This window comes from Poecile atricapillus, chromosome 14, assembly GCF_030490865.1.
Source record: "Poecile atricapillus isolate bPoeAtr1 chromosome 14, bPoeAtr1.hap1, whole genome shotgun sequence".
Classification (NCBI taxonomy): Eukaryota; Metazoa; Chordata; class Aves; order Passeriformes; family Paridae; genus Poecile; species Poecile atricapillus.
In genome coordinates, this window is record NC_081262.1 from 14,459,840 (window position 1) to 14,483,757 (window position 23,918).

General features: G+C 49.4%; 3 protein-coding genes across 8 annotated transcripts in view; 1 reads left to right on the forward strand and 2 right to left on the reverse strand.

Annotated features, from left to right (window-relative positions):
• MPRIP (myosin phosphatase Rho interacting protein) overlaps positions 1–2,764 on the forward strand; it is a 73,739-nt gene extending 70,975 nt beyond the window's left edge. For all 3 annotated transcript variants that reach the window (XM_058849461.1, XM_058849460.1, XM_058849463.1), the window contains one exon: positions 1,621–2,764. In XM_058849461.1, the coding sequence (XP_058705444.1) occupies positions 1,621–1,692 (72 nt within the window). In that variant the 3' untranslated portion in view covers positions 1,693–2,764. The remainder of the gene's footprint in view (positions 1–1,620) is intronic.
• Positions 2,529–9,803, reverse strand: PLD6 (phospholipase D family member 6). The gene is made up of 2 exons (XM_058849487.1): positions 8,363–9,803; positions 2,529–8,255 (listed from the first exon to the last, which is right to left on the reverse strand). The coding sequence occupies exons 1-2, from the start codon at positions 8,976–8,978 to the stop codon at positions 8,014–8,016; spliced, it is 858 nt and encodes a 285-aa protein (XP_058705470.1). The 5' UTR covers positions 8,979–9,803; the 3' UTR covers positions 2,529–8,013.
• A 746-nt stretch (positions 9,804–10,549) lies between these two features.
• On the reverse strand, positions 10,550–21,870 carry FLCN (folliculin). 4 transcript variants are annotated; one of them, XM_058849467.1, is made up of 12 exons: positions 21,849–21,870; positions 20,200–20,478; positions 18,854–19,000; positions 17,986–18,207; positions 17,218–17,378; positions 16,438–16,529; positions 15,530–15,717; positions 14,837–14,950; positions 14,367–14,490; positions 13,951–14,082; positions 12,611–12,716; positions 10,550–11,864 (listed from the first exon to the last, which is right to left on the reverse strand). In XM_058849467.1, exons 2-12 carry the CDS (start codon positions 20,446–20,448, stop codon positions 11,663–11,665), a joined length of 1,737 nt encoding a protein of 578 aa, XP_058705450.1. In that variant the 5' UTR covers positions 20,449–20,478; positions 21,849–21,870; the 3' UTR covers positions 10,550–11,662. The 4 variants fall into 4 exon arrangements, with proteins under 4 accessions (XP_058705450.1, XP_058705448.1, XP_058705447.1 ...); XM_058849465.1 differs by having other exon boundaries at positions 21,734–21,860; XM_058849464.1 differs by lacking the exon at positions 21,849–21,870 and adding an exon at positions 21,543–21,692.
• Between the last annotated feature and the right edge of the window lie 2,048 nt (positions 21,871–23,918).

Genomic DNA, 23,918 nt, shown 5'->3' on the forward strand with positions numbered 1-23,918 from the left:
TGGAGTTCTGCCTTGATAAATACATGGGAAGGAAAACTCAGCCCGAAAGTCCAACCTGCTGCTGTGATAGAACAGTCCTCTGGCACCACAGCCAGGGAAGGGAAAGGAGAAGGGGAGCTGGCTGCCTGATAGTAGGATCATGGAATCCCAGAATGGTTTGGGTTGGAAGGGATGAAAAGTCATCCAGTTCCAAATCCCTGCCATGGCAGGGACACCTTCCACTGTCCCAGGTTGCTTCAAGCCCTGTCTAGCCTGGCCTTGGACACTTCCAGAGATCCTGGGGCAGCCACAGCTTCTCTGGGCAACCTGTGCCAGGGCTTCCCTACCCTTCCAGGGAAGGATTTCTTCCCAGTGTCCCATCTAACCCTGCCCTCTGGCAATGGGAAGCCATCCCCTCTTATCCTGTCACTCCAGAGTCCCTCTCCAGCTCTCCTGGAAGCGAGACTCTGGAAGGGGCCCTAAGGTCACCTTGAGCCTTCTCTTCTCCAGGCCAGACAATCCCAATTCCCTCAGACTTTCCTCCTAGGAGCTGATTTCCATCCCTTCAGTCTTTGCCTTTGAAGGTGCCAAGTCTTGGTCTGTAAAGCAAACAAATGATGCAGCTGCAGCACGAATTCCTTGCAAGTTCCAAGGACCAGGCTGGCAGGCAGAGCTGTGGGGTGGGGACAGGCAGTGGGGCACAGAGGGGCAGAGCCCTGGCTGTGGGGGTTGTTTTTAGGGATGGGAGGTGGGCTGTGCCTCCTCATCTACAGGGACAACTCACCACCTAATGCCTTGCTTTCCTCAATCTCTCATGCCACAGGTTTGGGGCTGCAGGAAGGAGGGTGCTGGCTTTAGGCTGGTGCATCCCCTCAGGCTGCTTTCAATTTAAAGCTGTCCTACAGGATTCAGGCAATTTGTTTCTGGGTTTCTGCCCCCCTCTACTGAGTCCCCATGTGTAGGTGATGGGTTTTACAATTCCAAATGCCAGGGGGCTCCTGGCCAGCTGAGAGTTGTGCTTTGAAATCTGAATGCTGCATCTGAATTGGATCAGCCATCAGAGCATGCCAGACCTGAACAGCATTTAGGACTCCTCTGTCTAAACCTGGAATATCAAGACATCTTTGGCTTGGGAGAGTCCAGGGTGGGCTGAGAGAAGGGCTGGGATGGTCTCTGGCAGCACACAGCAGTTTTTAGGGTTTCTTGAGCAAATCCTGCACAGAGTGGAGGCAGGACTGTCCCCATGGATGCTGCAGTGGTGTGGAAGGCAGAGAAGGACCAGCCTGCAGGTCCTGCTCAGCACCCTGGGGCTTCAGCATAGCAGATCCCAGCTGGCCTGCCCAGGGCTCCCACAGCTGGAACTGCCCCATCCAGCAGTGCCCTGTGAGCTCCAGAGTCATTCCCAAATCAGCTAATCCCGCTTGCAGCATGATGTGCCTCTCATTCGCTTCTGGTTCGTTGCCTGGTTCATTTGCAATCTCACCCTGTCTCAAGGCACCATAACCGTGTGTTCTCTCAGCATGTCCCACTAATCCTCCTCCAAGGAGCCCATTCCTCGCTGCCACGTCTCTGCCTGAGCATCGCTCCCCGCCCGCGCGCCAGGCCCGTGCCCCAACCCTCTCTGTCTTTTGTCTCTCCCAGAGTCTGAAGGAAGGCCTGACTGTGCAAGAACGCCTGAAGCTTTTTGAATCCAGGGACTTGAAGAAAGACTAGTTCTCCCCGCTCCGCTTGACCACGCGCACCTCCCAGCTTGAGGCAGCACAGCACCAGCACCGTTTGTCTCTCGTTCCTTACGATGTCCTCGCTGTCGTTCGTCCTGACGCCCCGACGGGACCCGGCGCCGCGGTGGCGGTGCCCCCCCTCGCCTCCCCAGCTCCTTTCCCTGCTTGTGAGATGCTCCAGAGACTCTGAGAGGGAGAGGAAGGGATTGGAGTGGGGTTTTTCCCCCCCTCTCTTCGGCGCTTTGTAGGAGAATCCTTTCTTTACTGTAAACCATTACACTAAGTGTCAGTATTAAGGCTCAGTAGCCTGTTAATAAGCTATAGCTCTGTCGGGAAGAGCGAGCAGGGCCTGGGTGGTGTCAGCCAGACCGAGCTCTTACTGCTGTCTAGAGACCCCGTGCTCAGAGCACACCAGGAGCCTGATCTAACCATTGATCTCGACTGCATTTCTTGCACCTGCAAGGGGGGAAAGCCGGGGGAAGCTGTCGGGGAGCGCGAGTCCGTGCCGGCGTCCGCAGCCTGGAGGTACAACACTGACATCTCGCTGGAGAAGGATGCAAGAAGTGATTCTCCTGCCCCGTGACTGTGCCGTATCCTGAATGTAGGTGCCACCGAAGCCTGGCAAGCTTTGGTGGCTGCCCAGGTGGTTGTGGATGGGGAGCTGCAGCTACTGACGTGCACCATCGAGTCGGCCCCGTCAGCGCGTCCTCGCTCCCGTCTCGCTGCTGGTCGGAGTTGGTGTTCCAGGGGCCGAGCTGTAAGATCACTTTCTTGCCTCTGTTAGATCAAGCCCAGCACTCTCTTTTTTTTTTTTTCTTTTGCTGTTACTCCCTTCCTCTCATTGAATCCTGTGTATCCCAGGGTCTGTGCGCATGTGAAACTCCCTTTTCCTAGTCAAAGGAAAGTAGAGTAGAAAGTAGAGCCAATATTGACTGAAAATGCACAGTGCTCAATGCATATAATGCTCCTTTTTTACCAGCTTCTTGAATTCAACTCTTCTTGTCAGCAGGGCAGCTCCTATTTTAATTCTTTAATCTTTTCCTGAAATAAAAATCTCAAAACCAGTATGTGCTTCAGACCTTCTCAGTCCTAATAGCTTTTCTATTTAAAACATATAATTTAGCATCGTGAGGCAGATAAATGCATACAAACCAAGGGATGAGGAACTGGTAGCACTTAGATGGTCACAGCCAGCTGAGCAGAGGCTTCCTAGATGAAGCTTGTGCTGCTTTGAAGATGTGGGGCTTTATCCCAGGATAAATCTCAAGATGCCACCTGGAAGGATCCCAGGTCCTGCCTCTCTGGTCACCAAGGCTGAAGGAGACTGGCACGTTGGCTCCCCAGCCTGCTGAGGTGCTGAGTGACCACTTCAGGCTGGAATGTGGAATGGAGCAGAGCTTCCTCTTGTGCTTTGGGCACTCAGCCAAGGTTGAGGCCAGCAGATCCCGGTGCTTCCCTGCTGGTTTTGGGTCTGGTGCTTGGTACAGGCGCAGCTCTCAGAGCCCACGGGGCTGGTGAAGCCACCCCCAGTCCTGCCAGGCTGGACCACAGCAGCTCTCAGAGTTACCTTCATCCTCTTGGGAGCAGAATCTCTTTTCCAGCTGCCAGAGCCTCAGCAGGACACGGTGTCACTGAACCACAGTGGGAATCAGGCTCTTGTGTGGCCTTGCCATGGCCAGGTGTCCAGCTTGGCACCTCACAGCAGGACTTGGCAGCCGGTCCTGGCTGGAGGAGCCCCGTTTGTGCCCAGGCAGGATGCCAGCACCTTGCAGGGGCCAGAGCACCTGTTCCTGTTGGGATGCTCTGTGTGCCTGGGTGTGCATGGAGGTCCTGGAGATGGGAGCAGGGTAGGAAAGATGCTCAGCCTGTCAGATACAAAGCCTTTCCCTCGTCAGCAGCGTGTGCCCGCGGATGTGTGGATTTGCAGCCAGTCCCAGCATCTGAGACCTGGGAACCTTCCTACCGTGACCCACCTGCATCACCTCTCCAGCCACTTCATCCCTGCCTGCTCCAGGTCTGTGGTGAGCTCTGATCTCCCAGCAATGAGAGGCAGCATGGATTTGGGATGGCACGTGGGCCTTGCCATTGCTCTTCCCTTGCAAGATGTCACTGGCTCTAGGAGAACACCCTCCTCCTCCTCCTCCTCCTCCTCCTCTTCTCTTTAGACTTAGGATGGAACTTTGTCCTTTCTAGCCCACCAAGCAGAACATTCTGGTCTCCTTCTTGCCATGTGGACCCTGACCTACCTTAGATTCCCCTGCTCATATGCTCTGGCTTGTAGGAGCAGACATTTTCCATGGGCTCCTCTGGAAAAATAAATGGAGAATCTTGGTCTGCTGTACAGACAGGGCTGAGCAGTGGCCTTGACATTGTCAGGATCAGCTGCACCCTCTGGGGCAGTGCTTGGGAAGGATGTTTGGGGTGTGTTTACAGTGGGAGCTGTGAATTCTGGGGGTCACTGAGAGGAAGAGGAGGGAGGAAGGTTCCTTATGCAGCCAAATGTTCTGAGCCCCTGCTAAGGGTTCTGGGCTCATTCTGGTGAATCTGAGCATCTCTCCAGGGCAAGGGGCAGCACTTTACCTGCCTTTAGAATAAAGAAAAAGAACCTGCAGCACCCAAACATCCCCAAACTGAAATACTCCTGCAGAGCCCAGTACTTGAAAATAAAGGGACAAGTCCTTTTACTCATAGCAATGATCCTCAGTTATCTTCTTGCTTCTTCCTGCTCCAGGCTTCCTCCACCTTTTGGGATTAATCAGTGGCTATTTAAATTAGAAAGTGTGTGGGCAAGCTGCTGCATTCTGCATCACTCCACACTGTTGATAACACCAAAAAGGGAGGTTTAGGCAAAGTCAAGTGCAATGAAGGCACAGGTGTCTCCTCAGTTCCAAGTAATCTTATTTTTCCTGAGTAAAATTTTCCTTCCATTTGCACCATCTCCCCTTAGCCAGACTGAATCCTTCTTTAAATGTCACCTTTTCTTTGCCCATGTATTAAAAAAGAAGCAAATTGTGTTAATTTGCTTCAAAAATAGAATTGCTTAGAATTAGTGCTGACTTGCAAACCAGAAAATTCTTTTTTTTTATTTTTTTATTTTTTATTTGATACCAGAGAACTGGGCTATAGTAAAAGTGGTCACACTGCAAAATATGTCACTTTTGTATCAACTCTATTTGATGGCACTTCCACAGGATCTTTGCATTTTTGTCCTGGTTTGGATACTCAGTTTGTTGTGTATACTCAAGCACTTGCTGTGGTTTGCCTTTGCTCTGTAATTTTTTCCATTTTTTTTTAGGTAAAAAAAAGCTTTCTTATTCTTCTCTTTTTTAAGAACAAAAGTAATTTAATATCTGTATAGTATTCCAAGCGTGCAGTGTAAATATTTATTCCTCAGCAGTTTGCAGAGGGTTCTCTTTTGTGACTGAGTTGTGGGTTTGATTTTTGTCTTGTAGAACAGAGGCCCCACATGTGGGTTGGGAGAGGAGCAACCCACCCCATCTGCCCTGATAAACTGCTTTTTTGGGGGTTTGAGGACTGTTAAAAATACCTTTTCAAACCTTTTCTGCTGATCTATGCCTTCAGCTTTGAAAGTACCTGTCCAAAGATTGTGTACAGTCTGTTTGACCACTGTAACTGACTTTGCTATAAATTTGGGGTATTTTTTTCCAGTCAGAGGACTCAATAATCTCGTGTTTGATCAACGCTGTGCATGTGCAAACTGTGCCCTGTTGCTACAGAGAGCAGCAACATCTCCCTGCTGAGCTCTCCTTGCACAGCCACCCGGGGCTGTACAGTGAGCACAGTGAGCCCTGGATTTGGGAAACACCAGGAACGCTGTGCAGCACATTTGGGATGCTCTTGGGCTTCCCAAGGGAGCCACAGCCTCCCCTGCACATCCACGAGCTGTGGCTCACTGTGTAACCTCAAACACAGTGGAACCACGACAAGAAGATCCGAGGCAGTGCTGCAGACACAGGGAGGGAGCACCAGGCTGGGAACAACAAGCTCAGTGTGAGGCTGCTGAGGAAACCAGGTGTGGGATTTACTAGAGAAACCTGACAAGTTGGTAGCAGCTGAACTAACCCAGCTGGGCCCTGAATTCACAATAATGGGTGCAATTAGCATTATTTTCTTCATGCTTTCTTCACCCTGCATGCAGGACAAGAACACTGTTCTCACCTAGAGAAAGCAAAGCATGAGAAATGCTAGAGACTGTGGTAAGTAAGAAGCAGGAATGCTCTGACTTGACCTGTGTCCACCTTCCTGGAGTTCTGGATGGCTTGAGAGTTTAAAGAATCCTTTGGAAGGATGGAGGTTTGGGGGGAGGGAAGGAAGCTCTGTGAGGCTGTGGGTGGTGTCTGATGTGGCAGTGCAGGTATTCATGAATGGTCAGTCTTCCTCCAGTGCCCTCAGCACCTGGCCCTGGCTATGTCTGAGCAGAGCTTCACCCAACTGACCAATGATGGGGACTCAATTCTGGGTCAGATCTGGGTACTCTGCTCTGCCTTGTGTGTCTGGGAACAGCCCAGGGCAGCTGTGAGCACTGGGGGTGAAGGAGTCATGTCCCAGAGTGGTTTCTGTGAGGATGTGACCGAGCAGCAGCAGAGCAGCGCTGGGGTGCTGCAGCCTCAGGGCTCTCACACATCACTTTTTCCCCCCTGCAAAGGGGAAGGGTGTGGAAGGCTCCTGTTTCTCCATGTGTGTGAGTTCCTGTCCCCTCTCCCTTCCACTCCCAGTTTATTTCAGTGCTTTTTTAAGAGCCACCATTCCTGACCAACTGCTCGCTGTAATAGAAACGTCACTTTTTCTCACTGTATTTATTCCTTACAAACCTTGTGTGACATGCTAGGCTCCCCAAGATGTAGCTGATCATTTTTACTTTGTAAATACAATTACCTAACTTTACATTAACTATATGGTAATAAACTATTTTTGCACCACCCTTTGCATGCCGTGTGTGACAGGTTTATTTCTAAAAAAGAAGAAAAAGGGGTCAGAGCATGAAAAGGGAGATTTGATTTTATAGTTGCACTTCACAAAGGAAATGCAGCAGGCAGAATTTTGACAGCAATAATATATTTTAAGTAGTTTAGTGCTGCTGAATGGGATTTACTGGAGAATGACCTTTCCCAGGTGCTTCCATACAGGTAACATAATTTTCTTTTCCCCATGCAAACTTTCTCATTACAGAATAGATTAAAATCTGAGAATGTCCATGTAGCATAAATATCTTAATAAGGAACAGGAACTGGAATGCAAAAGTCAGATGAGGCTGTTGATGTTTTCTGTGAAAAATGGTTTATTTAACAGTGGCAATCACAGCACTACTGGTAACAGAATATCAAAGCTCATTTCATTTTGAGCTGTATTAAGGCACTTTCTATTCAGTGTAAGGTAATTCTTACTTAGACACTATTTGGAGTTTGAAATTCTTAGGTTTACATTATCTTTGTTCCACTCTGAGCTGTGGGGACAGAGATGTCACTTCCCTCCCCTCGCTGTCCCCAGGCTGGTGATACCAGGCGAGGCAGAGCCCGTGACAAGGTGTCCCAACACCTGGAAGAACCAGGCTTTCCAGACCTCACCTGAAGCAGGTAACCCAACTCCAGCTGTGTCTGCTCTCCAGATAAACACTAATCCCAGAGAACCATTTCTCTCATTTCCTTACAGATTTCCCTACTCTTCCTTGCTGGAAGAAAAGCTGTAATTGCCATCGGTGCTCAAGCTTTTACACCGGAGCTCTGCTAACCTTTAACCAAAAGGAACGCGTACGCAATCAAAACTTAAAATTTTTTTGCTATTTCCCACGAATTTCCTTTTACCAACTTTCAACAATTAATGCCAACAAGAAATGTAACTGAGGCACTTAATCTGTAGAAACTCTTAACTCTGCTGTAGCCCCCTTATATGTCCTTTAGTAACCGGTGTAGAGGAGCCCTTGGGCTACAATTCCTTTTGGAATAGGCTACAGTTCCATCCCATGAGTTGGAAAATGTTCCTTTTACCACTGAAACATGCTCTGTATGAACACACCCGGTCTGCACCAGGGCACAGCAATGAGCCTGGCCCAAGTGTTAATGCCTATGAATGGAGCTCTGTCATTGTCACCCTCACAACCAAACACTGTGTCATTCCCTCCAGCACGGGAATGACCCACAGCGAGGGATCTGTGGCATTTTAGGGCAGAGAACACTTCACTTCTCTGGAGACATTTACCAAAGTTACACCCAGACAGACAAAACAATGGTGTCTATACAAAATAATAAAATCTGTGGGTGTTACCATGCTCCACTAGCCCTGTAAGGCAGCTCAATTATTTACTGCCTTTGGGAAAAAACTTGTAATTGGCAGGATTGTACTCTTCCCAAATCCTTTCAAACTCATCTTGAAAAGCCTTCACATACTCGGCGTCCTCCACGACCAGCACATTCTCCCGGTTGCTCTGGATGGCCTGGGCGGTCCAGTTGAGGGAGCCTGTGATGAGCATCCTCCGGTCCACGATGGCGAACTTGTGGTGCATGTACCCGCTGTGCTGGTCGTGGCGCACCTGGATCCCTGCAGAGACACAGACACTGCTCAGGGGGCCCCGAGCCCCGCAGTGACCCGGGGCCACCCCCGGAGCGGGGCCGCTCGCCCGTCCCGGCAGCGCCGGCCCCGCTCACCCGCGTGGCGCAGGCGGCCGATCTGGGAGCCGTGCATGCCCATGTACTGCGCGTCCGTCACCAGGCGAACACGGACCCCGCGGTGGTGCAGGAGCTGCACGGTGCGGGCGAGCTGCGGGCAGGAGAAGGCGAAGACGCAGAGGTCGAGCGAGCGGCGGGCGGAGAGGAGGCGGCGCACCAGGCGGCTCAGGGCGGTGTCGCCGCTCGGCAGCGGGCACGGGCAGGGCCGGACGGGCGCCCCGGGCTCGGCGGCCTCGGCCAGCAGCGCCTCGATGCAGCAGGGCCGCGAAGGGAAGAACAGAACCTCCCTGACGGGCCGGGCCCGCCGCCAGGCCGCCACCGCCAGCAGCACCACGCTCACCGCCGCCGCCGCCAGCGCCGCCCCCGCCGCCCTCATGGCCCGGCCCGGCCCGGCCCGCGCAGCCGCGGCTGAGGCGGGAGCGGCCTGTGGGGAGGAGCGGCCGCCACACGGGGCTGGGCCGGGCTCCGAAATCCCGGCACCGACCCTGCCCCAGGCTCCGAACCCTTCCCCGAACCCCGACCCCTCCCCAGGTACCGCAACCCTGACAGCGAACCCTGCACCGCACACCGAGCCCTTGCAGCGGATGCGACACATCCTTTAATCACAGAACGCTTTGGGTGGGAAGGGATGAAAAATCATCCAGTTCCAACCCCCTGCCATGGGCAGGGACACCTCCCACTGTCCCAGGTTGCTCCAAGCCCCAGTGTCCAGCCTACTTTGGACACTTCCAGGGATCCAGAGGCAGCCACAGCTTCTCGGGGCAACCTGTGCCAGGGCTTCCCTACCCTCAGAGCCAGGAATTCTTTCTCAATATCCCATCCATCCCTGCCCTCTGGCAGTGGGAAGCCATTCCTTCTTGTCCTGTCCCTCCAGGCCCTTGTCCAAAGTCCCTCTCCAGCTCTCTTAGAATCCCTTTAGGGGCTCCGAGCTCTCCCTGGAACCTTCTCCAGGTGAACACCCCCAGCTTTCCCAGCCTGGCTCCAGGGCAAAGGGGCTTCAACCCTTGGAGAATCTTTGTGGTCTCCTCTGCACTTACTCCATCAGCTCCATGTCCTTGTGATATTGTTGGTTCCAGAGCTGGAGGCAGCTCTGCAGGTGGCGTCTCATGAGGGCAGAATAGAGGGGGACAATCACCTGCTGGGCCCGGTTTGGCTGAGGGGACAGGGGTGGCAGAACTGGCACAAAAAAGGTTTTGTCTGTAACTGCAGCCATCTCACGGCAGCTGCAGCACTCACCGCTCCCACCTTGCTCGCAGCTACACCCTGCTCAGCCAGGCAGAAACCACACTGGAATAAAGAATTATCCTGCCTCAATCAGTTTGTCTCTAAGGCGTATCGTTTGGAGGGAAGGAGCGTGGTGAAAGATGTCTGCAGACATGATTTTTTTGTTAATTAAGTTGTGAACATTCCAGCTCTCGCTGACGGCAAAGGGAGCAGCCGCGGCCTCACCTGCGAGCTGCAGGAACCTGCCCAGGCAATCATCTGTAATCCCACGTCTGGATGTGTTCTGGCAGGCAAGCACAGCTGGGGTTCAGCTCTCCCCCTTCTTTCCTGTGGGCATTTTATAAGTGTTAAGTTAGTAGTTTCCTTGTCCTGGCTCAAAACCGAGTCTGCTTGTCCATGACAGCCTTGTTGAGGTCAGGATGGAGAGGGATCAACATCGTGAACAACTCACCAAGAGCAAGGCAGCAGCAGCAGCCTCGCGCTTGACCTTGTGACCAACCCTTTTGCTGTTTTGGAAGGAAGCACTAGGTTAGGTTTTGATGCTGGATTGCTTGGGAGAGCTGTGTTTTTTAAAAGACAAAACCAGTTCAGCAATCAAGAAGGTCTCAATGCCAAATGATGTCTCACCTGCTCTGTTACACAGCTCTGGACTGCACCAGAATAATTTTAAAATAAAGATTACTAGGTCAGTCTACAAGAAACTAATACAAAGATAAGAGGAAAAGACCTGTATTGAATTCTCTACATTAGATCTAGGCTAAGGATGCAGGAATTTTGTGGATCAGTTGCTGCTTTCCCCTACCACAACACACACACACACACTGAAAATATACACAAAACCAGGATTTGTTCATTTTACAAAAATAGCTCTTACGAGATTTAATGCCTGTCGCCATTTCACAGATGTTCCAGACAAAATTCAACCTCCGTATTTTATAGATAAGAACAGAACTCGTGACAAGCTGGAACATTCTCTCTGAGCTTGAGTGAGTGTAGAAGGTCACCTGGGTAAAACCTGCCTTTAGCTTGTTCAAAAGTAATGTCAAGTGTTCCCAATAATGATCCAGAAAAACAACCAAAAAAAAGACATAAACCCCAGACTTCACAACAGAAACAGTGATTCCTTACAGTACAGATAAGGAATATCTGGTTAGGTAATTAAAAAATGCACCAATGTTTTCATGAACTATTAAGCAAAAATGGCTACTATAGAGTTATATAAGGGAGCACCTACAGGTTGAATCTCTTCTGCTTAACTTAGGAAGCTAAAAAAGACAGAAGAGAACCTTATCCTGGCGAGGTTATCTTCATTACCTGGAAGTTCTGCAACCACAGGCAAAACAAGGCGAGTATTTTCCCCTCTGAGAGGCAAGCAGGCTGCATTTTGAGGCTTCTTATTTTACAATTTGCCCTCCCAGACAAGATTTCCAAAGCAAATGCTAAAACCGTCTCAAGTTAAGATATAAATAAATAAAGAGGAGTGACAGGACTCCCATGGGATATCCTGACTTATGCTACAGCAGAAAATAGTCTCTTAAATCTGAGCACGAAGTGGTTTGAAATAATTTACATGTGATCCATACCCTGTGACGTGCCTCTTATTTTTGGTTCTTGTTCTCTCAAGCATTTAGGAGATTTATGTGGGATTTCAGTGAGATTAACCATATCCACTCCCTGGAGTTCTGGATGTTGTCACAGGCCTGCCAAGGAATCTAAAGGTGAGGCCAGCTGCCACACCATGATGCTTAATGAGGACAGGACGGGATTTTAATTAATTTAACTGATTCTTGGAGCGTTGCTGTGTTTTAGTCTTGAGTGTGCACGTCTAGATTGAGAGCTGAGTTCCAGGAGAGACAGCAGCACTGTGGATTAGCACTTATTAGTCCAGTCTCACAGCAAGTAGAAAAGACTCAAGTCACTCTTCAAGTTGGTTTGAGGACCAGGAGAATAGTGATGAAGCCTCACTATCCACCTAAAGCACATGCTGCAGGCTCAGCAGAGGTAACCAGGGTTCCCTGCCCTTCTCTGAAGGCAGCAGGGGAGGTTGGGCACCCTTTAATTCCGGGACTCTGAGGACGTCGGGCTGCGAACTGTTGACATCAGGTGGGACTTGTAGGTCTTGCTCAGGCCGGTCATCCAGAACTTGAGAAGTTTGACATTGTCCTCCTCTGCAGCTCCCAGAATGCTCAGCAGTTTTTGGGTATCCTCCTTGGGTCTGCTGTCCACTTTAGTGAATTTAAAGAGGACTTTCACTTTGCTGCAGGAACAAGAGATTCCTGTCATTATCAAATGGGCTCACGTGCCGTAAGACAGGGAACAAGGAGGAACTGCAGCTTCTCTTGGCACCTGCTGCAACTAAATGTTAATAAAAGCTTCAACCAGTGTTTTATTGAGACTATTCTCATGCTTTGATGAAGGAGGGTGATTAGTTAGGGAGATGACTCATTTTCAGTAATAATGGGCACATTTCTAGTTTGATTTTTTCATTCAAGCAGAAAGCAGAGCAATTAATTGTGACAACTGAGAGACAAATCCAGTGCCCACCTGCCTTCAGGTAAACTCACAAAGTCATGATGATCCATGAATTATTTCACATGACTGACTGGTCTTCCTTTACAGCTACCTGCACCTCTGAAATGCAGTGCCTGAAGGCAGAACCCAGGCATGTGTTTGGGTGTTACCTGTGCTGGGGTATGGCCACACTGACAGGCAGAGAGGGATTTGCATATTTAATCCTCCTCACCAAGGACAGGCAGACAGGTGTTGCCATGCAGGTAACCTACAGATGTGTGAGCTCAAGCATAAAGGTCAAGAACTGCTGAAAGCCAAAAAGAGAGTTAGGACTAGAGTAGAAAATTAACTCCTGACTTAATTTGTTCCTGTAAATTCAACTACTGCTGAACTGCAGCAGAAGTCACCTGACTAAAGTGTGTCCTGCACTCTGCTGTTCCTGCTCCAGGAGCAGCACCAAAGCTCCTCTGAAAGCAAGGCAGCTGTACTTACTTCATCCACTCCTCCTTCAGGCAAACAAGGCACTGATCCACAACATCCACAGAGAGGTTCTGGTTGGTCAGGGCAGCTTCAATCTTGTTCAAGATTGTTGGGCCAACTGCAGGAGCAGAGAAAAGGGGGAAAGGGTGAGAAAGAGGATGCACAAGCTAAAGGTTACTGCTTACATCTTTACTACTAATAATTGTTAAATATATCCCCCAGTGGCCTGCTGGGATTTCATCCCCATGGAAGAGCTAAAGATCATCCCATTAGAAAAATACCTGATCCAAGAAGCAAAATGGAATTTAGTGAAGGACCCTGCGACATCCAAACAGGGTCCTTTGTTTTTTCTTCAGACCCACTTTTAAACTCCTGCTTAGCTTTTGTTGTGACCTTATCAAAATATCATTAAAAACACAAGGTTATGGAAAAACTTTCATGCTTCGTTGTACAATATACAAACATATATAAAAATATAAACCCTCAACTTATTCTTGATTGAATGTTCCTCTTGTTAAGGGAAGTTCCAGGATAATGAGTGAATAAATAAACCAGCAACCAGCCCAAGGCATTCCTGGACCACTTTTTGGAAGTCCCTGGGAGGCTTTTTTCCCAGTCCATGGCCTAGTAAGTTTGATGCTGTGGTGGAGAAAAGACCTTCCAGTGACTATTTTTGTCAAGAAGTTTCTGGACATGCCACTGACTGGATGGAAAATAAACTGGTGTATTTATACATGTGGATCAACAACAGGAAGAGCAAGCCTTTGCATCTCTATCTTCAGGGACAGAGAGGAAGGATGAGCCATCTGGCATGTCTTCTGAGACACTCAGTGAGGTCAATTCATCTAAATTAAGACTTCCCAGAAAAGACAAAACTGATGGACCTGACTCAAATCACCTCTGAGTGCAAGTGTTCAACTGCTGGAAGGAAGCAGGTAAAATTAAATAAAGAAATCTGATTTTTTCTTTATCAGTCATATTTGGCTACCAAATGGAACATGGAAAATTAGTGATGTCATGATCCTTACAAGTTAGTCTTATACAAAATAAACACACAAGTATTCCAGGATTGAAACTGTTCACTGTGGGTTACAGAATTTCCCTACAATTTTTCTTATACCTATGTTAGAGAATCCATTTCTCATTTATGAAAATTATTAGGCAAAATGCTGACCCGGTAGAGCAAATCTTTTATTACTGAGCAATCTGTGGCAAACCTCACCTCAAACAGCTAAACCCCAGCTGGCTTCTACTCAAACCTCCTTAAGGGGCAGGACATGAAAACCAGTAAAAGACCAAGATGTTCTTTTAATCTCAGGGACAGAGGTTTTTTCTGCTTCCAAATCACCCACCTCGATCTGCTGCAACGGGGCTCCCACTGGTGACAACAAACTCGTACTTGTTGAGGGACTGCTCATCATCAAACAGGGTTGGGTAGAGGCTGGAGCGGGTGGCAGCACGGACTTCCACAAGGACTGCAAACTCTGGAGCAACAAGAGCCCAAAAGAGCATGAGCTGTGCTAGCCCAGATTCCAAAACACAGCTACAGACCCTGCTATGGTCAATGCCTAGAGAAGGTGTCACACCTTTCAGTCACTGACCACGCAAAGACACCGGGAAAACAAAATGAAGTGGGTCGGGCTTTGTTTCATGCAACCCTTATTATGAATGAACCCTTAATATGAATACTTATTTAAAAAAAAAATAAATAAATTTAGTGTCCTTCAACATGACATGACAGGGAGAGGGTTCTGCAACAGGTTCTTACCAGATGACAGGATGTGGGGTGGGATTTGGACGTGTGGGCTCAGGCCCAGGAAGTTGCACCGATAGGCCTCCTCATACTGGTCACTGTAGGGGATGATCCGCACACACCCGATGGGCAGCATCGTCTGCAGGGGGAAAGAAACCTGCAATTAAACAAGCACAATTCTCTCCCTGACTTCCAGGGATAACCAAGACCTGGAGCATTGCTTAGGCAGATGCTCCTGATTTGGGGGATCAAAGTAACCTGCTCAGCTCAGAGCCCCTGCAGTTGCTGAGGACAAGCAGTACATCCAAAGGTGGAGGGGATTTTGTTTTTGGGGCTTTTTTGGTTGCTGTTTTTTTCAAAACCATGTAATTTAGAGCACACTCTTCACAAGATTACATGTCAGGGGCAGATCACTATAATGGCTGGAGTAGTAGAGAAATACATGTGAAAATATGCAGCCAAGAAACAAAGGAAAAGGTTTCTACCCGTAGGACATCAAAGGCAGACTGGACAAGATCCATATCCCGAGCTTTCCAGATGACCTGGTTCCCCATCAGAACATGCCAAGCCAGCATTCGGAATGCTGATGCCCCGAGAACCTGGAAAAAACAACCCCAAACCATTCTCCATTGGTTATGAAAATGCCTATATGTGAAATGTCTAGTTTGCCCTGTTAAAAACATGAGTGACAGGTAGGAATATGGCTAGATATGAACAGCAGGAATGGATGTGGAAATTTAGCACATGAATCTTGGGCACATGAACCTTCCTCCTCAGCCAGGTCACTGGGAGTATAGGAGAAAAGCAAGATCTGTACAGAATAATTTATTCCATTTGTAAATTATTTTTCCCTCTGAAACACTATTTTTTAAAGCAAATATTACTTGGCTTTGAAGATACTGCACAACTTCTGTATTAAATTACTGCTACTGCTGTTGGGGAGAAGTGCAGAATTCGAGAGAAATCATCTGACCCCATCCCACATGACTGATGATCACCAGAGGCCCATGTGAGGAAGGGAGCGTGCCCAGAGATGCAGTTCACATCATGTTCCTGGCTGGGCAGGCACTGTGCTGAACACAGCACCAGGGAATGTGCAGATTGCAGGAAATAAATGTATCTTTAAAAAAAAATATTATCAGGAGAAAAGAGCTTGTGAACTCTGCAGACTTTCTTACCTGTCTCATGTGCCTGAGAGAGCGAAAGACAGACAACCTTCTGTGAGCTACATTCCAGCTGTTGCAATCTGGCATCAGAGATGTTTCAGGGGAGCTTTTGGACAGCTCCTGCCCTTCCACAACGTCTGGCTGGGAAGAAAGCTTCTCTTCCTCAGAACCATCCCAGCCTTCTGACTCTTCTTTCAGATCTAGCAAAAAAAATTAGGCAGATTGGTCATAAAAACTGCTGCTCTCTAGGAATGGAAACTGGAAAGTGCTCACATGCTGCAGCCATGTGATTTTGGGTGTATGTGGGAAGAGAGAGTTCAGAACACAGTAACTGAAAGTACTGGCAGCAGCACAGACACACCTAAGTGTTAATTCAGTTAAAAAATAACTACTGAAGGGTCAAGAAGGAATTTTCATCTTCTATGGAACAGAAAGTTGTATTTTTTGGTCTATTCTTTATTCTTGTTTTAAAGATTATGGACAAAGCTTTGTAGATTCTAGTCTACATGGTTAATAAAATAATTCAACCCAGGAAAAAGCCCAAAAAACCCAGTAAACTATGATCCTTTACTTTTAGAATGTTTGTAGAAAAAGAAGCAAGAAATCCATATATTGTGACTGCAAATCATTCTGGCTGTAGAGATTCACTGGGAGGGCCAGCCCAGCCACAAAGAACAATAATGGTGATGATTCAACACTGCTACTCAAGTGACAAACACCATGTGCAGAGAGCCTCTGAGGTGCCTGGATTTCATTCCTGTCAGAGCTGTCTCCAGAGTGCATCAGCTGCTGCACAGACTACCAGGAAGGTAAAGCTGATGAGCAATGGCTGTGTTTAAGATGCTGATCAAAGCACTCAGTGCTTCATCATCTAAAGCATTCTCAGAGGGTCTTTGCAGCTCTGGAAACCTCTGTCTTACCTGCAAGTTTTTCCATCTGAACTAGGGTGTCTTCTGTGGGTGCTCCCTCCAGAAGCTTTTCTGTAAGCCGGCTACCACAAGCCTTCAGAAGCCTGGAGACATTGAAAGAAAGAGAAGCAGAGTCATGCAGCTTGCCAGGTGCAAAAACCCAGTAAGAAACTTGATGTCATGATGTCAAACAAAACATCCAACCACTAACCACTTCTGTTACCTTGCAGCACATCCCTGTGCTGCCCATTTTGCAATCCCTGCCATGCAAAGTCACCCAGATCCCAGCATTCTGCAATTTCTTTGTGCAGCACACTTATCCCCCATCCAAATCACATGACAGTGTTGCAACCCTCCCTGTGGTGTCTTTCCTGGGAAGTTTAATGAGCCAGTCAAGCACTGGAGCAACTGGACTCTCTTGGAGCCCAAAAGCTCCAAGTGATTCCAGCACAGGGGCACTCCCAGGTGAACCATCACAGTCTGTCACGTGTGAATCCGAGGTGCAACACACCAGGGGTAGAAACATCTTTTATTCCTTTCTTCCACACCTCAAAACCTTTCCATTAGCTGCCATGTTAGTTTTACTTCACAGCAAAAAGACATTTTTTTGTCCTAAAGACATCAGTGTTGGCTCCTTCCAATTCAGATGCTACTTAGCAAAATCTAAGTAGTAACTCAAAAAAAAAAACAACCCCAAACCTAAAAACTCAAATGACATTCCCACTCCTTCAGGATATGGCAATATCCTGCTGAGGAAGGAGTTGTCCAAGCTGAGAACAGCAGTGGCATTACCAAGCAAAGGAGGTGTGCAGGCAGGCCCAGAGGTTCTCGTCGTTGGTCAGGGATGTCAGGGAGCGAGCGGCGTTCCCGTTGCGCTGGTGCAGGAAGGGGGTGAAGGCCGTGTTCATGCGCTGGGCTCGCTGGGGACACCCAAACTGCTCTGCTTCAAACACCTGCACACACAGCAAGGGCAGTGTCACAGCCTGAAAGGGATTCAGTGCTTGCATAGAGCTCAGGCAAAAAACCACAACAAAACTAGCAAGTGAAAAGGGTGCGTCACACACACTCATCCAACCATGGGAAAACAAAGAGAAGGGATATCTTATTCCCAGGTAGACTAAAATTATCACTAGGTAATACTTAGTGCTCCAAAATCATTGTCCTTCCTAGATTTACTTACATTTGTAACAAAGCTGTTGTCTACAAGGCCTGTAAAAAGCACTGAGTGTTTCAAATGACAAAACCACCCTGTGTTCCTTCCCTCCTACATTACCACAGACACAGAATCCTGGAATGGTTAGGGTTGGAAAGATCAACTTGTTCCAACCCCCCTGCCACAGGCACCTGCCACCTTCCACGAGACCAGGATACTCTAAGCCCTGTCCAACCTGGCTGTGAACACTTCCAGGGATGGGGATACACACCATCTTGCTGGGCCTTGTGTCAATCTTAATGACCACCCTGGCATGAGCTGGATCAGCTTTTTTGACTCAGCTGTCAATCAGGGATCATGACTGAGACACTGACATTGAGTGACAGGGACTCTGTGCACTGACCCACCTTCAGTGCTTTGCCCTGGAGCTCATCAATAATGCCTCTGATTTTTCCCAGCAAGAAAGGCCAGGAGTTGATGAGGTAAATCCGGTCCATCATGATGGTGATGATGCTGTACCAGCGCTGGAAACCTCGGGCCAGGCTGTCTTTGATAAAGAAGGTGTGGCTGAACACAAAACCATGCTGTTCATCTCCAAAAAAAATAGGGCCTTCACGTCCTGGGCAGACCTGAAGGCAAGGGACACACACCAAAGTCATTAAACACATCACAGAGTAACCAACTGAACAGCTTCCTGCTCTTTAACACCCACTTGGTGAATAAATGAAACCCTTTTACACAACTATTCCAAAAGTGTGGTCAAACAGCCCTCCAGAGGTATCCTACAAACACTCCATATCCTTCAATTTAACCACATTTTAAGAATTCAGCTCCATTCAACTACAATATTGAGAACCCAGAAGGAATTTTGCTGATCCTGACACACAAATGCTTATTAATCTGTAAGGTTTTTCCTTCATGTCTGTTAGAGGATGATTATTAATGGTCTACAAAGGGCACTCAACACCACATTCAGAGGTTTTTACAAAAAACAGGTTATCTTACAACGACAAATAATAAGCACAAGGAACCAAACCAAGAAGGGAATATTTTTAGCCTCACAAGGTGAGAGGAAGGAACCCCTGAGGCCATCAAAGATCAAGCCTAAAAAACACCACCAATCCTGGAATAAACAGACTTCTGTGCCTGTCTTTCCACCTGGTTCCCTCCATGTTTCAGTCTGCACAGAGCAGCTGGGATCAGCAATGGAATGTCTTGGGTTTGAAGTGATAGAGGAGCCATAAATAGCGTTTCCCTGTCCTCCAAGGCAGGTACCTCACAGCTGAGACTGCGGACACAGGCCTGGCGCACGATGCTGAACAGCTGGGGGTGGTTTGGATGCTGGTGGCTGACGTACTTGATGGAGGTTTCTTTGTCGTGGCTGACATACCCCGGGTGTCCTCCTGCAAGAGAGCGGCAGCCCTGAAGGCAGAAAAGCAAATCCAGCCATAAATGAGCGTGCAGTTATCTCAGGTTTCCAAAGAGCTTTGACTGTTCACTCCAAAACACCATAAAATGTTATTTACACACACAGACAGGAACTCAAAGACTCAGAAGGCAAGGAAGGTGAGTCAGGGTCAGGATCTGAACTCAGCTCCTCGCACAAAACTCTGATATACTTCCTCTGCTCTTAAGCTCATTTTCCACAATTTAATTCCACTGTAAACTTGGTGCTGGCTCTGTAACTGGCAAAGTTCAGTTACAGCAGCTGTGAAACCAACTGGCCAAACAAAACTGGCCACAACCAAAGGCAAAGTAAATAATAAATATGTCAGAGGAAGGACTGATAGAAGACAAGTATGAGAATCACAGAATGGTTTGAGTTGGAAGGGAACGCATTCCACCCCACCACGCTCCCACCTGGGACACCTTCCACTATCCCAGGTTCCAACCCCATCAAAACTGGCCTTGGACACTTCCAGAGATCCAGGGACAGCCACAGCTTCTCTGGGCACCCTGTGCAAGGGTCTTACCACCCTGACAGGGAATAATTTCTTTAGGGTATCTAACCTAAATTTCCCCTCTTTCAGTTTTAACATGCTAGTCCTTTTTCTGTCACTGCAGCTCCTGATGAAGAGTCTCTCTCTGGATTCCCTGCCAGCCCCTTCAGAAACTGGAAGGCTGCTGCAAGGTCTCCACACAAATTTCTGTTCTCCAGGCAAAACAGCCCTGAACGACTGAGAATGTACATTTTTCCTATAGTTTTAATTGCTTTTGGGTTTTTTTTTTGTTGTTGTTTCCTAACCAATACTGCTTTTAGAATTACTATTAATAAATTATCTAATCTAGCAAAGTGAACAGTCGTAGAAGATGAGAAAAGCATTTCTCAGCCAAAGGAGAATCATAGATCACACAGCTTAAAGAGACCTCAAGGTCCTTTTGTCAAGGTGTATGTATTCAACAACAGCTCCTTCATCCTCTTGTCATGGATCACTAGGATTAGAGTTGGGGCTAGCTTGCAGTTTATGAGGACTTGCAGATCTTTTGGCACTGACACATACAAAACAAGTGCTGTTCATGTTGTTATTTGTCTCTGAACAATTCAACTTGCATCAGAGAATCCCAGAGCCCTTCAGCCAAGCCAAGGACACCGATGCCCACACACACAGTTGCACACTTGCCTCACACATGTCTGATTTCTTTGGCCCTGGGCTGCTGGAGTCGGCGCTGGCCCCTTCAGCCGGGCTGTGCGAGCGGATCCGGCTGCTCATCTGAATCCCACCTTCCTCCTCTTCCGCCTGCTCATTCTGCCCAGAGATGTCCCCGCTGCCAGCGCCCTGCGGGAGAGGCGAGTGCAGGACCTCGGTGCAGAACAGGGTGCGAGGGCCGTGGAGCTCACAGAAATGGCACAGGGCGACGATAGCGTTCATAGTGAGGGCTCAGCACAGCCGCCAGGCCTCCTGCAGCCAGGGACAGAGCACACAGTCAGCACAGGGGATATCACAGCATCTCTCAGGCCTCACTGGTGCCAGTCCTGCTCTGCATCCCACCGCGAGCAGCTGGCCTTAAGCTCAGCCTGAGCCTGAGACCTCCAAGACCATCCAGCTCAACCTGTGACCAATCCCCACCCTGTCACCCAGACCAGAGCACTGAGTGCCATGTCCAGTCTTTCCTTAAACACCTCCAGGGATGGTGACTCCAACACCTCCCTGGGCATTCCACTAATCCAGCACCAACCTTCTGTTTGCTGATGGGATGGCCTCGAGCAACCCAACCTGCCATGCCCAGATCCTGGACACTGAGCCAGGACACCTCAGGCCCCACAGGGGTGACTGGACCAATTCCTCGTGCCCAGATACCTCCAGTCTTACAGGGACAGGTTCAGGGAATCCCAGAATGGTTTGGGTTGGAAGAGACCTGGAAAATCATCCAGTACATGCCATGGCCATCACGTCCCACCAGAGCAGGTTGCTCCAAGCCCCATCCAGCCTGAAGCTGGACACTTCCAGGGATGGGGCAGCCACAGCTTCTCTGGACAACCTGAGGCAGGGCCTCACCACCCTCACAGGGAAAATTTCTTCCCAATATCCCATCTAACCCTGCTGTCAGTTTGAAGCCGTTCCCCCTTCTCCTGTCACGCCAGACCCCTGTAAATAGTCTTGTTCCATCTTTCCTGTAAGTTCTATTTAGGTACTGGAAGGCCACAATTAGGTCGCCCCGAAGCTTTCTCCTTTCTAGGCTGAACAATACAAATTCTTCCAGCCTTTCCTAAAAGGAGAGGAGCTCCTCCCCTCTGACCAACTTGGTGGCCTCCTCTGGATCAAGGCTGAGGTCGCACAGACCGGACCCCCGTGCCCGGAGCCTCAGGCCGGAACGGGCCGGCCTTACTGAGCACCCACGGATCCGAACGCCTCAGGCCCTGCCGGACCCGGGCCGGCCCGTCCCGCCGGGCCCAGTGTCCGGTTCCCCGTGCCCGGTGACCCCGGCCCGGTCCCGGCTCCCCGTGCCCGGAGCCCCCGCTCACCGCGGCTCCCCCGGCCCGTCCCGTGTCCGCGGGCACCTGACACCGACTGACCCACCGCCCGTACCACCTCCACCGCCAGCTGGGGGGGGAACAGGGGCAGGCAGCTCCCCGCCCGCGCTCCCGCCGCCACCGCGGAGAAGCGAGAAGATGGAGAACAAGGTAGGACAGAGGAATAAGAAGTCCGTTCGTACCGCGGGACTGAGCCGGCCGTCCCGCCGCTCTCCCGGGGAGCCGCCACTCCCCCCGGCTGCCGCAGTGGCTCGGCCCAGCACCGCCCTGTCCACAGGGGCCGGGCGGAGTCATTACCTCAAGGAAGGGGGGGCATGAGGAGGTGTGGAACGCGACTCCTCCCCTCCTGCGCTACATCTGCCCAGCTGTCACAGCGCAGAATGGGAACTGTGCTGTCCGATCACCGGGGACACGAGAAGGGACGAGCGGCAGCCAGCGACCCGCGGACACCACACCGGGAGCAGGCCGTGCTCCCCCCGCAGGGTGGTACGGGCCGCGTGGTGGATCACGTGACCTGCGGGCTCTGGGAGGAGACCCGGGGTGGCCGCGGGCGGAGCCCCCGCAGGACCCGGGACCGGGACCGGGATCGGGACCGGGATCGGGATCGGCACCGGCACCGGCCTGGAGTCTGCCGCGTTAACGAGCTTCGCTATCGGCTGCCGCAGAGCCCCTTCCCGGGACTTTCCCTCGCCCCGGGGCGGTGCCGTGCTCTCCGCAGGTTCGGCGCTACTTCTCCCTTGGAGACTCAGCACCCACCGTCTGTCTTAATTCCTTAAAGTGCTTAGAATGTAAGATTATGGAAGGTGAAGGTTTCGAATTATTGTCTTTTCCTGATTTATAAAGCAGCTCTGTAGAGATGTTCACACAGGCAGAGCCCTGGAAGGGCAGGGGAGCAAAAGCCCAAGTTAAACCTGTATAGGCTCTTCATTTTCATTAAACTACTCCTGTTTCTCTTCAAGATATCAAGTTTAAGTAGTAATGGATTATTTACCTCTAGGAGTCTATGATGGAAAGCTAAAGCAAATTCCATGTGAACTATTAGGCTTCAAAATAATAAAGTACCAGATACCTCCCTGCCCCTTGGAGTTGCCCCGTACAGAGTTTTAAATACCTGAATCTGAACAAAAGTATTAAATTTTAAAGAAGGTAACAGCATAGATTATTCAATGGAGTAAAATTAGTATTTTAATCCCAAGAAAGAGCAGCTATTGCTGATAGCACTACAAGACACACCTCTGGATTCAAGCAGCCACACACAGACTAATAATTATGTCTCTGATTAAAACAATAGCCAGATGGTCAGCAAGACAGATTATTACAGAAACACAGAGCTCAGACATGAATCCTAGAATGGTTTGGGTTGGAAGGACCTCATGGACCATCCCATTCCAACCCCCTGCTGTGAGCAGGGACATCTTCACTAGACCAGGTTGCTCAAAATAAGTGTGTTCCATCCAAAATCCCAAAGCCCATCTCAGACAAGGACCTGCAGCAGCACTTCTCAAGAAAGAGACTAAAGGAAGATTATTTCTACTTGGGATTTCTAGCTCGGGAGAGCTCTGAGAAGCCACCAGCAGGGCTTGGAACACCTCTGGAGCAGAGCGCACTGCCACACACAGCACGCAGCCAGCAGCCTCCCCAGTCAGCCAAAATCACCTCCTGAGAAGCAACCAGAAGAGATCCCCCCAAAAAACGAAGGGAACCCCAAATACAAAAGACCTACAATCTCATTTAAGACAAACTAAGAATGACTCGTTTGTTATCTTTATTTTTCAATAGTACATTTAAACAAGTTCTCAGGACTAAGCTCCCAGGCCAGCGTGACCATGCGGAGAACATTTCCTAGGTTAAACAGATCGCCTACGACAACACAAACACGGGGCTGTGGCTGTGCTGTGGGACACACGGGGAAGTTGTGGAGGAGGAGGCAGCTGGAGTTATGCCATGGAGCGATGGCTCAGCGGAGGTCACGCACTGGGGCTCCTCAGTGGCACGAAAACAGGAATGGGGGTTGTACACAAACAACTTCCAACCATTCCTTCTCAGAAACATTTCAAAATCTCAGTGACTGGCCTAGAGACCCCTCCTGTGGCTATGATCTGCAGCTGCACATCTAACACTGCCTTCAGAAGTGCATTTTGTGTCTTTGCTTATTAAAATGCATCAAAATTGGAGTCAGATATCGAAGCATGCACTCAGAATTCCCTGGACACATCTTGTGACCGTATACGATGGGAAGAAACAGCCACGGGACCTCTGAGAGTCCAATTTGGGAGCAGCACAGCACGCAGTGTTCCTAGATTTGAGCAAAAGTCCTTCCCTGCAGTAAATACAAATTAAAACCAGAAAGCCCAAGTGTTCTCAAAG

What these genes read in the sequence shown, in the direction of transcription:
- PLD6 (XM_058849487.1), bottom strand. Translation starts at nt 8,978, where the DNA reads ATGTGTCGCATCCGCTGCAAGGGCTCGGTGTGCGGTGCAGGGTTCGCT. An exon ending in CGGCCGCCTGCGCCACGCGG is followed by an intron (nt 8,256 to 8,362) that starts GTGAGCGGGGCC and finishes GTGTCTCTGCAG; the next exon opens with GGATCCAGGTGCGCCACGAC.
- FLCN (XM_058849467.1), bottom strand. Translation starts at nt 20,448, where the DNA reads ATGAACGCTATCGTCGCCCTGTGCCATTTCTGTGAGCTCCACGGCCCT. An exon ending in TCCGCAGTCTCAGCTGTGAG is followed by an intron (nt 18,208 to 18,853) that starts GTACCTGCCTTG and finishes CCTTGCCTTCAG; the next exon opens with GTCTGCCCAGGACGTGAAGG. An exon ending in CTGCACACCTCCTTTGCTTG is followed by an intron (nt 16,530 to 17,217) that starts GTAATGCCACTG and finishes CAATGTCTCCAG; the next exon opens with GCTTCTGAAGGCTTGTGGTA.